Source organism: Annulohypoxylon maeteangense (assembly GCF_022496945.1).
Source record: "Annulohypoxylon maeteangense strain CBS 123835 unplaced genomic scaffold GGS22scaffold_1, whole genome shotgun sequence".
Lineage (NCBI taxonomy): Eukaryota > Fungi > Ascomycota > Sordariomycetes > Xylariales > Hypoxylaceae > Annulohypoxylon > Annulohypoxylon maeteangense.
The window spans coordinates 3,804,275-3,817,041 of NW_025953248.1; the positions used below are offsets into that span (position 1 = coordinate 3,804,275).

Below are 12,767 nucleotides of genomic sequence, written 5' to 3' on the forward strand. Positions count from 1 at the left end.
AAGTGATTGGTTGAATTTAAACAATCAATGCAAACTGTAGCTAGTACTAGGGACATAATTCGGTATGTCATAGGTTCAAACGTTGAATGTATCTGGTACTTTCAACAGATCAATATATGGCGTTCCGATGGTGGGGAACCTACGCAAACCAGACCCTTGCATGAAGTTTATTGAGTTTACGCTGTACGATCTTATCTAAGCTCCCTCCGTCCTCCCCGATTCAATGTTTCTCCCCTTGAAAAGTTACCGCTCTTCAACCAATAACAACCACAAACTTCCACATGTGAAAGTTACAAACCCTCCACTTTGGTTCAGTTCGCTTCTTACTATTCCTTCGCCAGCAACCTTAGAACATTCAAACCAATCTTTCGGCAGTATTGCGCACTTCCATACTTTGACTGGTCAACTCTATCTCCGTGGATGTCTCATGCAGGGACGTCTGACAGCGTAGACTTGCCCAAGCCTTGGTATTCTTAGTTGGCACCAACGAACTCAACATATTATTTGCTACCTAGTATACTTTATCCTCGTTCACTGCACACGTTTCTCACCATGTCTTGCACTTCGACTTTCGCCGCCTTTGGCTCTCACCAAGACCAGAACCCCGGTGCCCGAGGTTCCAGCACCGCAACCGAACAAAACGTCCCCCCGCGGCGGAGACGGCATTCTTCCTTTATGCCTCGGAGGAGACATTCTTTAGTTCAGCATATCATGGACGGGGAAGAAGGCCTGCTGCTTCGGGTATATAACCTATTTTACTATTAACCTCGACTAATTTTTTAAGTTTTGATTGCCTATGGTCCTAACGAAGATAGGTCGATCTGTTCCTCTCCGAGCTAGAGAGGAGGCTTGAATACCTCGAAGGTTATAGCGAGCTAATCGACCTCGACTCGAGTATATCCAAAACCTTCGCCACTCTACAAACGGTGCGGGAACGATGTTCGCAGGTCTCGGAAGAGGTCATCGGTGCGGGCCGCCGGCGGTTGCAGGTCATGGTCGAAACCTTGGACACTAGATACCACGAGGCATTGGGCGCGGCCGGATCCATGAATGAGAAGGCCCGTGTGGGTGTTGAAATACTCGATACTATGCTCACGGACTTCGAAACCCGAGCCTTGAAGTTCCGCGACAACGGATTTGCGAATGCGGCCGATGCTGCCGGGAGTTTGATAGGTGAGGGCCGACGAGTCGTGGACGAAGGACTAGAACGTGCTCGTGGTGTTGTTGACGACGGTCTCGGAAGAGCCTGGCGCGCTGCAGAAACGGTCGAAGAACACATTCAAAGAGCCATTGCCAGTGCAAGAGAGAAGGGTCTGATTAAGTATGAGGAGCTTCCCATACCCTGGCGAGTCAATCCTCATATCCTTGGCGGATATAGATTCACCGAATCTAAAATCGGCTGCGTACGCTCCATGTTCGGCGTCTCGAACGAGACTGTCAATATCTGGTCTCACGCACTTGGTTTGATAATAATCCTGTCCATCGCCTTTTACTTCTACCCGATGTCCGCAAACTTCTCCCTCTACACAAAGACGGATGTCTTCATCGCTGCCGTTTTCTTTTTCGCGGCTTGCAAGTGCCTAGTCTGCAGTACTATTTGGCACACCATGAACTGCGTCGCAGATCAATGTCTTATGGAACGATTCGCATGCATCGACTACACTGGCATCTCCTTGCTTATCGCTGCATCGATTATGACGACCGAGTATACCGCCTTCTATTGCGAACCCATTAGCCGATGGACGTACTTGACGGCGACGGCTGTATTGGGCATTGCTGGTACTATCCTGCCGTGGCACCCGAAGTTTAATGGCCAGGATATGGCATGGTTAAGAGTAGGCTTTTTCGTGGGATTAGGCGCTACCGGTTTTTTGCCAATATTCCAGATCATCCTCACCCGTGGTCCCGAATGGGCGTATGAGTTCTACGCCGGTTCGAATTTACTCAAGTCCCTTTGCGTCTATGTCGTTGGAGCTTGTGTTTACGCAAGCAAGGTTCCGGAACGGTGGTTCCCCGGAGCGTTTGATTACTGTGGTAATGCGCACAACCTATGGCATGTGAGTATTATAGAGGGTCGAAACATCATCACACCATCGCTAATGCAGTGTCCAGCTTGCCGTACTTGGCGGAATCCTTTATCATTATGTCGCTATGCAAGAATTTTTCTCCGGCGCCTTCCAGCGCGCGCAAGGGGGCTGCCCGACCTACTAAGCAGCATCCTCGAACGATTCCGGGGTATGATCTATCTACAGTCGACCGCGCAAAATCCTATTGGATATGGGATTACACATTATTAATTCCCTGAATATTCGTCCTTCAATAAACCTGCAGAATCCGTTCTAATGGGCCCTTCCTTTACCCTCTTATGATATAGAGTTTAAATCATGTTCAAATTAGTATTGTCAAAAGACAAACTATTCCGACCATTGCCATTGGTCTAGCTATAGGGTCGGCCCGCCTCCTTGCGAAGGAAACTTGCACAAGGGACGTTGGAGTTGTTGTATTCGTATGCGGTACGGTGGTTGATGTGGATGTGGTCGAGTTGGCTATAGCTTCGGCAGGTTCAGGCGAACCACAATTTTCGATATCTATTGAGGGCGGCACCGACGACTCCTTGAGAAAGGGAGCTACTGTCATTGTTGGACTAGCAACGGTTGCCGATCCGGCCATCGCATTGGCGCCCGCCGAGGACGATGAGTTGGAAATGGAAGCTGGGAGTGTGAAGCCGGCATTTTGAGCGCACGTCGCGAGATCTTCACCCTATTTACGGTTAACAAATGCGACTTTCTATCGATCAAGACGGTCGAATACTTACTTCGAAACAGCAATAGCCTCCAACAGGCGCGCAGTATTTCCCTGCGTCGCAGAACCCGTGGTCGGCTTCGCAGCACGACTATTCCTTGTCAGCATTTCCTAGGGTTGGGAATGGGATGGAATTGAACGGGGTGTATCGGCTGCTTACCTGGCCAGAAGTAGGGTTGAAGCAGTATGTGCTATCGGGTCCTCCGCAGGTCTGCGAGCCGCTGCCGTACATCCCCTCGCATGTTGGCGTCTCCCGCCTATGAACGACGGAGACGCGGACGTGTCCGTGCTTCTCCTGCGCGAAAGCGAAGAGCCCGAACCAGGCGAGGAGCATCAGTGAAATGACGAACATGGTGACTTGGTTATAACAAGTTACTCGATTTTATTTGATTTGATTTGGATACGGCGTTTAAAGTGCGTTTTTGGAGTATAAGTGAATGGCGGTTTTATAGGTTAAGCATAGGAGCATATAGCATAGAGATAGATAGCATGGGAGCGATGGGGGATAAGAGCGAGGTGAGGGCCTTTTCTAGACCATGATGGGGAGGGGCCCGTTGTATATAATGCATAATACCATTACTACTACCGAACACACACCTTCCAAATGACACTGCTCTTCGCGACTCCTTGATACTTAGTGCGGTGGGAAATGTTTCGATGGCGGACATGCGATATCGATACTTTAATTATACTCCTCCGGAATTTGGGACCGATACATTGCGATGCATAGCCCCCTAATTCGGCGCGGGTTCGGTTTATCGTTCTTGTGTGTCTGGCGCTGGTGAGGAGGGGGTTGGAGGCGTGGTTGGAAATAGGTATGTAGGGAGGTGGTGGGAGGTGGTTAAGGGAGAATGCATTTTTCGGATGGGGTGAGAACATCCCTTGCGATTCTAGCCCGGCGCGAGGATGCAATTATCGTGTTCCGGATTCCTTGTCTTACACATTTCGAAACTAATAGTTTCTTGTTGGCGTCGGTAGGAGGTATTGAGGTCTTTCTATTAAGCATTTAGAGTTTATAGTCGTAGGTTATATATAGGTATGTAAGTATATACGGGACGGAGAATCATCATCACGCCGTCACGAGAGAATTAAAGAGTATATCAAGATTACAGCACGCGAAGCGCGCCTATTAGTGTATTGAATTCGTGTTCCGCGTAAACTAGATAGGTACATATGTTTATAGGTCAATCATCTAACACAACCGGCAATCCGTTTTCTCGCCCTCATACAGTGGTGGTGATACAATAACAAAGGAAAAAGCGTGCGCTATATGGTGTTCGTAACTTCATTATGCGTGATTCGTTGCCCTGTAGGTCTTCTCTCCTTTTGATGTTCGTTCGTCGTCCATGTCGTCTGATCATATTGTACAAGTAGATTTTCGTTCTTTCTTGCGCATTCCCACAACTAGACGTATGCAGAGAAGCCGTTTTTCCGGGGTTCCGATCTCGCGAGAGGAATCTATATGCAAAGGTCATTATCATAGGTATCTCCCGAGATGAGGATCCAATGTCATCCGGTGCCTCGGCTGTCTGGGTATACGCCAAGGTCTCCAAGTTCCTTCGATTCGTCGTCATGGGCTGTTGTTACAAAAGGGGCTGGTTCAAAGCCAGCCCCATATCCTATAGACCGGGTTGCATCATGTGGAATGACGTTTTCGCTAGGTGGTACATTATAGAGCGTGCTTGACGATCTCTGCATAGACATCTTCGGGTATCATCTTTATGATAGCAAGTGTAGTTCGCTTGATCATCTCTGCTCGTAAAGCTGGGAATGATCGAAGTAGTTTGTTAGGGCTATTTCTTATTAGTGCCTAGTCATTGCATCCTAACTTTTTCTGTTCGCTGTTCGAGAAGAGCACTTACTTGGCAGTGGTCAGAAGCTCGTTACGCATCATGATCAGTTGGGCAACAATGCACAGAATGTTTAAGTGGGGTCCGTAAGCAAAGAGAAAATCCCAGTGCTTCAATACTTCCGGAAGAGGGGGTGTACATGCACACAAGGTAAGGACGGATGGGAAGGCGTAAATTTCCGCCGATAGAGCCTTAGACTTCAAGTGACAGCTAAGCTTAGTGTCCACGATTCCTAATACCTTGTCGACTAGAGCTAAGCCGCGATGAACTCCGTCCATTGCGCCCCGAATGTATCCGGGACACTCCTTCGTCAGGAGAGTATGGAAAGAAGCAAAAGCTTCGACTTCGCTGCGAGCTGCATATAGGAACGGAGCTGCAAGCACGTTCATGCCCTGCACATAGGTACCGGGTTCCGATGTGGTAGCATCAGAGTCTTCTGTCGTAAGCGTAAGAGCACGATTACGGTTTCTAGAAAACGGCGAGACATCCGTCTGAGACAGATCGCTATGAGAGCTACTAGCACTCTCAGTATGAGCAATAGAAAGTCTACTGCTAGTTGGTCGGCGTTCTTCCTTTGCATCATGAAGTTTCCACGCAATAGCGTTCAGAAGACGAATCAAGCTTGCTTCGCTAACGCGACGACGGAAGAGGGGATCGGTAGTTAAGGTTCGAAATGTATCGTTTCGGATCTTAGAGTAAGCTGGTGAAGCACCTCGATGTATCAGGCCGAGGTATTCATTGGTGTCAAGGATAGGCGCATCGAGAAAAATGAGCCATACGTAGATTCGAGTTCGCGACTGGACGATGTCAGCTTGATTATTGCCAAGTTTTCAAGTAAAGAACAAAGCGAACCATTCCATCACTGTCGCTACGGATACCTTGATCCAGGACCTTCAGACGTGCGCTCTCTAAGGCAGCATCTATGTCACCATCGGGTGGGCCTTCTCTAATCAACCTGTCCAAAGACATGTTGTCGGCTACTCTCGAAGTTCTGGTTAAAGCAGTTCTCTTGCTATTCAATGATATGAGAATATTATTGGGAAATGTTGCGGGCGGAGGCGTGGCAGCGTCGGAGTTTGCTCTGTTTCGCTGAGGAGATCGGTTTACAGGTCTGTTGTTCGGCGCAGGCGACGCGACGCGGTCCTGGATATCTGCACGAAAAACTTGCTGCGACATGATGGAGTTCTGAGCAGAAATTCGGGCGGCAGCACCGAGATTGTGTGCGGATTGAAGTTTGCGCAGTGCCCTGTGAGTATGCGGCGATGGCGGGGCGTTAAGCTGGGTTGTGAGCTGTGTGGTTAAAGAAGGGTTCGCGTGGATGGTGTTGAATGGCTGCGCAGCAGGTGGGATTGGCTCCCGGGTTGGACTAGTCATTTTGGCTCGTGTGCAGCAAACAGCTGCTTTAGCAATTGCGGAGACAGGCGAGTTGAAGCTATCGTCGTTGGCCAAAAAATCATGCTCGACGTGTTCTGGAGTTGTAGGTGCGACGGGGGCGATGGGGTGCGACGATCAGGTACAATAAACGAATAAAATCTGATAAAAATCGAGGCAGGAAAAGAGGTTGGTCAGTTTTAGCCCGAGTGGGGACTCTAGGTACCCATAACTCAGCCCTTCCTGCCCTGCTGCCCTCACTCCGAGTACGAAGTACATAGGTACAGGTCCCCTCACTCTTTCTTCAGCAGGATTAACGCGAATAGAACGCGTTGTCTCAAAAAGGTTATTTATTTAGATTTGTGTAACTTGTTATGTTCCTAGGAGGATGCGAGTTGGTAAGTTTCTCTTGCGATAATATTGAATTATCTTGTATAAAATATCACCATTTTGAAAGAGCAATAATAAATGCTTCTGTGGTATTAAACCATTTCTATATTTGCATCTTCAAGAAACATGTGAAAATTAGTATTGATGTCAAGAGGTTACAATGGGTCAATAATAGAGTGGCCGGCGCCAAGAAATCCCCGTAAGAAATAGTCCCCATCTGCAGGTACAGTTGCTTCGCATTGTTTGCATATAGAGATCAATACTAGCTTTCATTCAAAGATCATCTATCTCACCAACGACATAGATCTATACGTACCTAGAAAAGCACTGGTATATATGTACATACAAATTATTGTTGATATTTACCAAAGGTGTAGTTTCGACTCCCGGCCAATCGTACTTAGCAGCAAGTGATAATGGCATATCGAATTGGAGAAGTAAACTTTCCCATTAACAGGCACCTCCAGGGCTAACTTAAAATAGTTGATGTGGTTCTTTAGCTTTTAAACCCCCCTAAGATCTAGAAGATCTGAAAGAATCCATTTACTATTAATGGATCTACCGCAGATACATAGGTAATGTTTAGGGGAAATCTTCAGAATTTTCTTAGCATAAGGCTAAGAAGCATTCGTAAGTCTAGATTCGTAAGCAGGCGATCTCGGTGGATATACTCGCTTTACATCTCCCGACAACTCTAATGAGTAACATTTTCAGATATATTTCCGTGGAATGCGCGCCAGTTTAATATTCGTTCAATCGATTAATTAAATGCACATATAATAGAAGTCATGTACCTTTGTATATTAAGAATATTTTGGATTTATATGGGGTTGACGTATTTCTAATGATGGCATCAGCTTGTGGTGAAATCGCGTCATCGGCGCTTAGACCAGTTTGTACAGATTTAAGCTTTGTGATTGGCTGAGGTTGTGCCTTTTTCGCCTAATTGGGAACAATCCACTTCTTCTTATTCTCCATTCTCCATTCTCACCTTCCCCGTGGTCATCCACTCTATCCCACCTACTCCTCCATATCTGTTCACGAGATCCAATATGCAACTGTGCGAAAGCATCGTCTGTAGGTAGTTTACCCTGCTAAGAAATATCTGCCGAATTTGTCGTTCGATGTATCATTGAGATGGTGGATTCGCTGCGGACGAGTACGGACGAATACTGCAAGATCGGTCTTCGGCTATCTTCGAAGACCGAGTTATAAATCCAGTTCAACTTGTAATTCGCCCTTATAAAAGAGTAACGATCGAATATGAAGGTGATCGACCTGAACATTTCCGCTAGACTTTATATGGTATAAAGCCAATTGCGCCATCGAAGACCAGCCAATCCCGGGGCACCCGCAGAGTACCAGAACGCCATAACGGACCGTATACTAGTAGTACCTATCTTGTTAGTTGCTAAGCCTCTAGCTCATACCTTCACATTTTCTCCATCGGATTTGATTATTATATCTCTTCGAGCCTCATCTGAAAAAGGGACCGTTATGCCCATATAGATCTACATAATTGTTATTACTTTATATCAAGCTTATACCTCGGCTCATCAGCTTTCCTTGGTGGCAATCTTAAGATCTCCAGTCCCCACAGAGACTACGTACTTTCATACCACGACTCGGTCTGTTTCTAATTAAGCCTACGTGGATAACACACCTTTATAACTTGGAAGGCACGTCCTCTAAGCAAACTCTTTCTTAATATTACTTATTTGATATTTCACTTCATCTTTTTCATCTACGTCCGTGGATCAAATTACCATTCTCGACCATTACGACTAGCGACAGCATCTTGACCGATTGCTAAAATCGCAATTACCAAATACTCTTGCCCCTTGTATAATACCGATCTTATATTGGATTGCTATAAAATTCAACGTGTAATACGACAGTCTCTTATCCCTTACCTGTGTGGAATACTCACCCCCTGAATCGACCTATAACTTTCAATTTGTTCAAGAGCTTAATTCGGTCTTAACATTCACTCTGTTCAAATTCACCCCAATGGCCACTGGTACCTCTTTATAGCGCTACTTTAGGGTTGCATTTCCTTGGCCCGCGGGCTCATTCGTGGGGTGTTAAGCTCGTCTTTCATAGAGGCATCACGTACCACATCTCGACTATAAGCCCATCATATCCTTCCAGCAACTACCCACGCTTGCTACTCTTACAAATTCACTATTGCCACGATGCCTCAATCAAGGCAATTCGGCCAAAAATTGGCAAAGGCCTTGGGCATTAAACTTGAGGATCCGGATACGGACAACGTAACTAGAGGAGAGTCGGTCTTCTCGACGCACACCACGGACAGTTTCATCGAGCAGCAGCCTACAAGTGCAGAATGGCTAGCAGAGACTATGCCCTCCGGGAAGGACATGGCTAATTACGTCAAATCTCTATTTCCCTTCCTATCTTGGATTGGATTTTACAATTTACAATGGTTCCTCGGCGACCTTGTGGCAGGTCTGTCCCCCTTGTCGGACTAAGGCTGGTTCGTAGCTAACTTACTTCGAGGTATAACTATTGGTGCCGTTGTTGTACCCCAAGGAATGGCATATGCCAAGTTAGCCAACCTTCCAGTGCAGTTCGGGTTATACTCCTCGTTTATGGGTGTCCTTATCTATTGGTTCTTCGCTACCTCTAAAGATATTACGATTGGGGTGAGTTGACAAATCACCAAACCAGGTATATATGAAAATGAACAATCTGCTAACCTATGAAAGCCTGTCGCTGTTGTGTCTACCGTTACTGGTACCGTCGTTTCAAAAGCCATCAAGGAATACCCAGAGTATGCAGATGAGCCTTGGGTCATTGCCAGTGCTCTCGCTCTTATATCTGGCTGCATTGTGCTTTTCATCGGTTTGATTCGATGTGGATGGATCGTGGAGTTGATACCTCTAGTGTCCCTTGCCGCTTTCATGACCGGATCCGCCATCAACATCGCCGCAGGGCAAGTCCCCACACTTATGGGCATCACCGGTTTCTCGACGAGAGATTCAACATATTTGGTGATCATTAACACCTTGAAAAACCTTGGAAAGACCGATCTAAATGCAGCTATGGGGCTAACTGCTCTTGCGATGCTCTATTTGATTCGATTTTCATGCTCCTTTGCAGCAAAGAAATTTCCGAACCACAACAAATTATTTTTCTTCTTATCAACACTTAGAGCTGTGTTTGTCATTCTACTGTATACCATGATCAGTTGGCTGGTTAACATGTACCGCCGTTCAAACCCGGCCTTTGCGATCCTCAAGGACGTCCCTCGAGGTTTCCAACATGCCGCTGTCCCAAAGATCAACACAAATATTATCCGATCATTTATCAGCGAACTTCCCGCGACAGTCATCGTTCTACTAATCGAACATATTGCCATCTCTAAATCTTTCGGCCGTGTCAACAACTATATAATCAACCCATCGCAGGAGATGGTCGCTATCGGTGTGACCAACGTCCTCGCGCCCTTCCTTGGGGGCTATCCATCTACCGGTTCTTTCAGCCGTACTGCGATCAAGTCGAAGGCAGGCGTTCGAACTCCTTTTGCCGGTGTTATTACGGCGGTTGTGGTCCTCTTAGCGATCTACGCACTTACCGCCGTGTTCTTCTATATCCCATCCGCATCTCTCGCCGCCGTTATCATCCACGCCGTTGGGGATCTTATTACGTCACCGAACACGCTTTACAAGTTCTGGAGAATTTCGCCGATTGAGGTCATCATTTTCTTCGTCGGTGTGTTCGTTACCATATTTTCGACCATTGAAAACGGTATCTACGCGACAATATGCATCTCATTCGCCGTCTTCATATTCCGTGTTTTGAAGTCGCATGGAAGATTCCTAGGTAGAGTACAGGTACATTCTGTGATTGGGGATCACCTTATCGGAAACGACAGCAACGTGGTGAGTGGATATGGAACAATCGACGTCGATTCCGCCCCTTCGCCGCCGACACGCAATGTCTTCCTCCCGATCGACCACGGCGATGGCTCTAATCCAGAAGTCGAGGTGGCCAGCCCCTATCCGGGCATATTCATCTACCGTTTCTCCGAGGGATTTAACTACCCAAGTGCTAGTCACACTCTCGACTACCTCACAAGTCACATCTTTGCCAACACGCGTCGCAATAGAACAAACACCTACTCCCGTCCCGGCGACCGACCGTGGAACGACCCGGGCCCGAAGAAGGGACAGCAGGAAAACGACGAGCTCCCGACGCTAAAAGCCATAATCTTCGACTTCAGCTCCGTTAACAACGTCGATGTGACCTCGGTGCAGCAGCTGATCGACGTGCGCAACCAGCTAGACCGATACGCAGCGCCAGACCCAGTAGACTTCCACTTCGCGTGCATCAACAACCGGTGGACGAAGCGCGGCCTCGTCTCCGCCGGCTTCGGCTACCCGACGCCGCGCCCCGAACACGCGCGCTGGAAGTCCATCTTCAGTGTCGCCGAGATCGGGGGCTCCGAATCCGCCGCGGCCGCCGCAGAACTCGAGGCCAGCGAGAAGGAAGGCGGCGTCTTACGAACAACGATCAGCAGACCCGATACCGATACTATCAGCCCGTCGCAGGACAGCCCCGGTCCTAGTAAAGCGTCGAGCATCACGCAGTCGGCCGCGAAGAACAAGGCGCCAGAGTTCCTGACTCGTACTGCGAACGAGCCTAGGAAGGTCGTTGTTCATGGCCTCAATCGCCCGCTCTTCCATATCGATCTTACGAGCGCGCTGCAGAGCTCTATCGCTAATGTTAGGGCGAGGGAGGAGGTTGAGGCTGCTGGGGGTGCGGATATTGGGGTTGAGGTTTGAGGTTGAGGCTGCGGTTGGGGAAGGATTGTACATATTTACATACATGCATGCATACCAACACGATTGGGTTTTGGGATAGGAAACTAGAAAAGGGTTTTTTTTGCATTTTCTGCATTTTTTTATTTGCATCATGGCGGCTGGGTTGTAGAAAAGGAATCGGAATCGGGATACTTCGTTACTGTTGTTGTTGAGGAACTTTGTTTCGTTTTAGGGGATCTCGGTTATGCTTTGAGGTGTGATTGATCCTTCTGGAGCGAGATGAGATGAGATGAGATGCGTGTGATGTTACTTGCATAAACAGCTGGGGGGCGGGGTGTATGGTGGAGGCGGACGTGGAGGTGGGGGAGGGGGAGTGCGCTGATGGTTGGAGGTTGGATTTGGATATACCCCGAGTATATAGTGCGAATTGATACTCGCCTGCGAGATGACGAAATGAAACTTTTGATCTTTTTTGATGGGTGAAACTATTATTGCGAGATTCGAATTCCTTCATTTCTTATTTTGTTTTTGGTTTTTTTGTAAATACCTATAAATATGTTTTTGTTGGGAAGAAGTATTGAAGTTCCGGCGTAGTCGTTTAGGTACAATACAATACAATACCGGAAATCCCCTTGCATTGCGAGATTACGGGGTGTCCTGGGCTGCAACCGAGACCGCCACGACCGCCACGAGTTTGAGTTGTGCGAGGTTCCATTCGGCCACCACCGTGCGGTACTTTTCGGGATGGTTTGTAGGAGACGTACTTACTAACCTCCATTACATACAATATCACAGACCAAACCGCCATTCGGGAAATTAAAATCGGCTTTTTGTTTGTGCTACTTACTCACTCGTTGGTGTGGTGTGGTTTAACGAGATCCAGGTCTGAAATGCGACATCTCGAAGCCAGCGTCGTAGCGCGCAAGCGAATAACACGGTCGAATGTACAGCCCTCACCATAACTTTTTTTCGTCCCCCGGCGACGGCGACGACGGGATGAGACGAGACGAAATCAAACGAGATGAGGTGGGTTTTAGGATAGAAGCGAAGGAAGGGAAAGGGGGGATAGATAGGTAGATGATTACGCGGCCGTTGGATTCGGCGTACCGGCCCCGACCCGTTCGCGGTCGGGTTTGGGACGGCGGTTACGGATCGCTCGCTTGGAAATTAGGTAGGCACCTGTCTGCGGATGAGGCTCGTTCAGGGGAGGGAGGGAGGGGGGAAATATTGGGCCGTTGACGCGGGTAGGTTGGGTATGGGAGGGAGAATACGAGATGCGCATAATTGCCTAGGTAGAAACCCAGATAGGCGTACAATTGATTTTTTACATATCGGGGATAGACTTAAGTACGGGGTTGACATTAAGCGCTGCTTCATTGGGTCGGCCGGTCGGTTATTATGGCGGATATTTAGGAGATGAGGAGAAGAGGCGAAAGGGAGGGCACTCAATACACGCGATAGGTAAGTAATCTTGGGAGTTCGCGAGAAAGGAGTAGGTAGCGTTTTGCTAGAATTGAATTTTATTTTTTGGGCACCCTATTTATTTATCATTTATTCTTCATATATT

The 12,767-nt window shown here is 47.8% G+C and overlaps 4 protein-coding genes across 4 annotated transcripts; 2 read left to right on the top strand and 2 right to left on the bottom strand.

Annotated features, from left to right (window-relative positions):
• Positions 1–236: 236 nt before the first annotated feature.
• GGS22DRAFT_15810 (HlyIII-domain-containing protein) lies at positions 237–2,300 on the top strand. Its single transcript, XM_047960582.1, has 3 exons — positions 237–741; positions 816–2,057; positions 2,113–2,300. Exons 1-3 carry the CDS (start codon positions 553–555, stop codon positions 2,209–2,211), a joined length of 1,530 nt encoding a protein of 509 aa, XP_047824444.1. The 5' UTR covers positions 237–552; the 3' UTR covers positions 2,212–2,300.
• Positions 2,301–2,388: 88 nt separating this feature from the next.
• Positions 2,389–3,154, bottom strand: GGS22DRAFT_183957 (uncharacterized protein; the record flags this gene model as incomplete). The annotated part of the gene is made up of 3 exons (XM_047964141.1): positions 2,389–2,760; positions 2,816–2,893; positions 2,963–3,154. The coding sequence occupies 3 exons, from the start codon at positions 3,152–3,154 to the stop codon at positions 2,389–2,391; spliced, it is 642 nt and encodes a 213-aa protein (XP_047824445.1).
• Positions 3,155–3,932: 778 nt separating this feature from the next.
• Positions 3,933–6,148, bottom strand: GGS22DRAFT_151370 (TBC-domain-containing protein). The gene is made up of 3 exons (XM_047959476.1): positions 5,505–6,148; positions 4,665–5,449; positions 3,933–4,595 (listed from the first exon to the last, which is right to left on the bottom strand). Exons 1-3 carry the CDS (start codon positions 6,024–6,026, stop codon positions 4,472–4,474), a joined length of 1,431 nt encoding a protein of 476 aa, XP_047824446.1. The 5' UTR covers positions 6,027–6,148; the 3' UTR covers positions 3,933–4,471.
• A 2,006-nt stretch (positions 6,149–8,154) lies between these two features.
• On the top strand, positions 8,155–11,309 carry GGS22DRAFT_15830 (putative sulfate permease). The gene is made up of 3 exons (XM_047960620.1): positions 8,155–8,882; positions 8,934–9,079; positions 9,143–11,309. Exons 1-3 carry the CDS (start codon positions 8,609–8,611, stop codon positions 11,219–11,221), a joined length of 2,499 nt encoding a protein of 832 aa, XP_047824447.1. The 5' UTR covers positions 8,155–8,608; the 3' UTR covers positions 11,222–11,309.
• Positions 11,310–12,767: the final 1,458 nt, after the last annotated feature.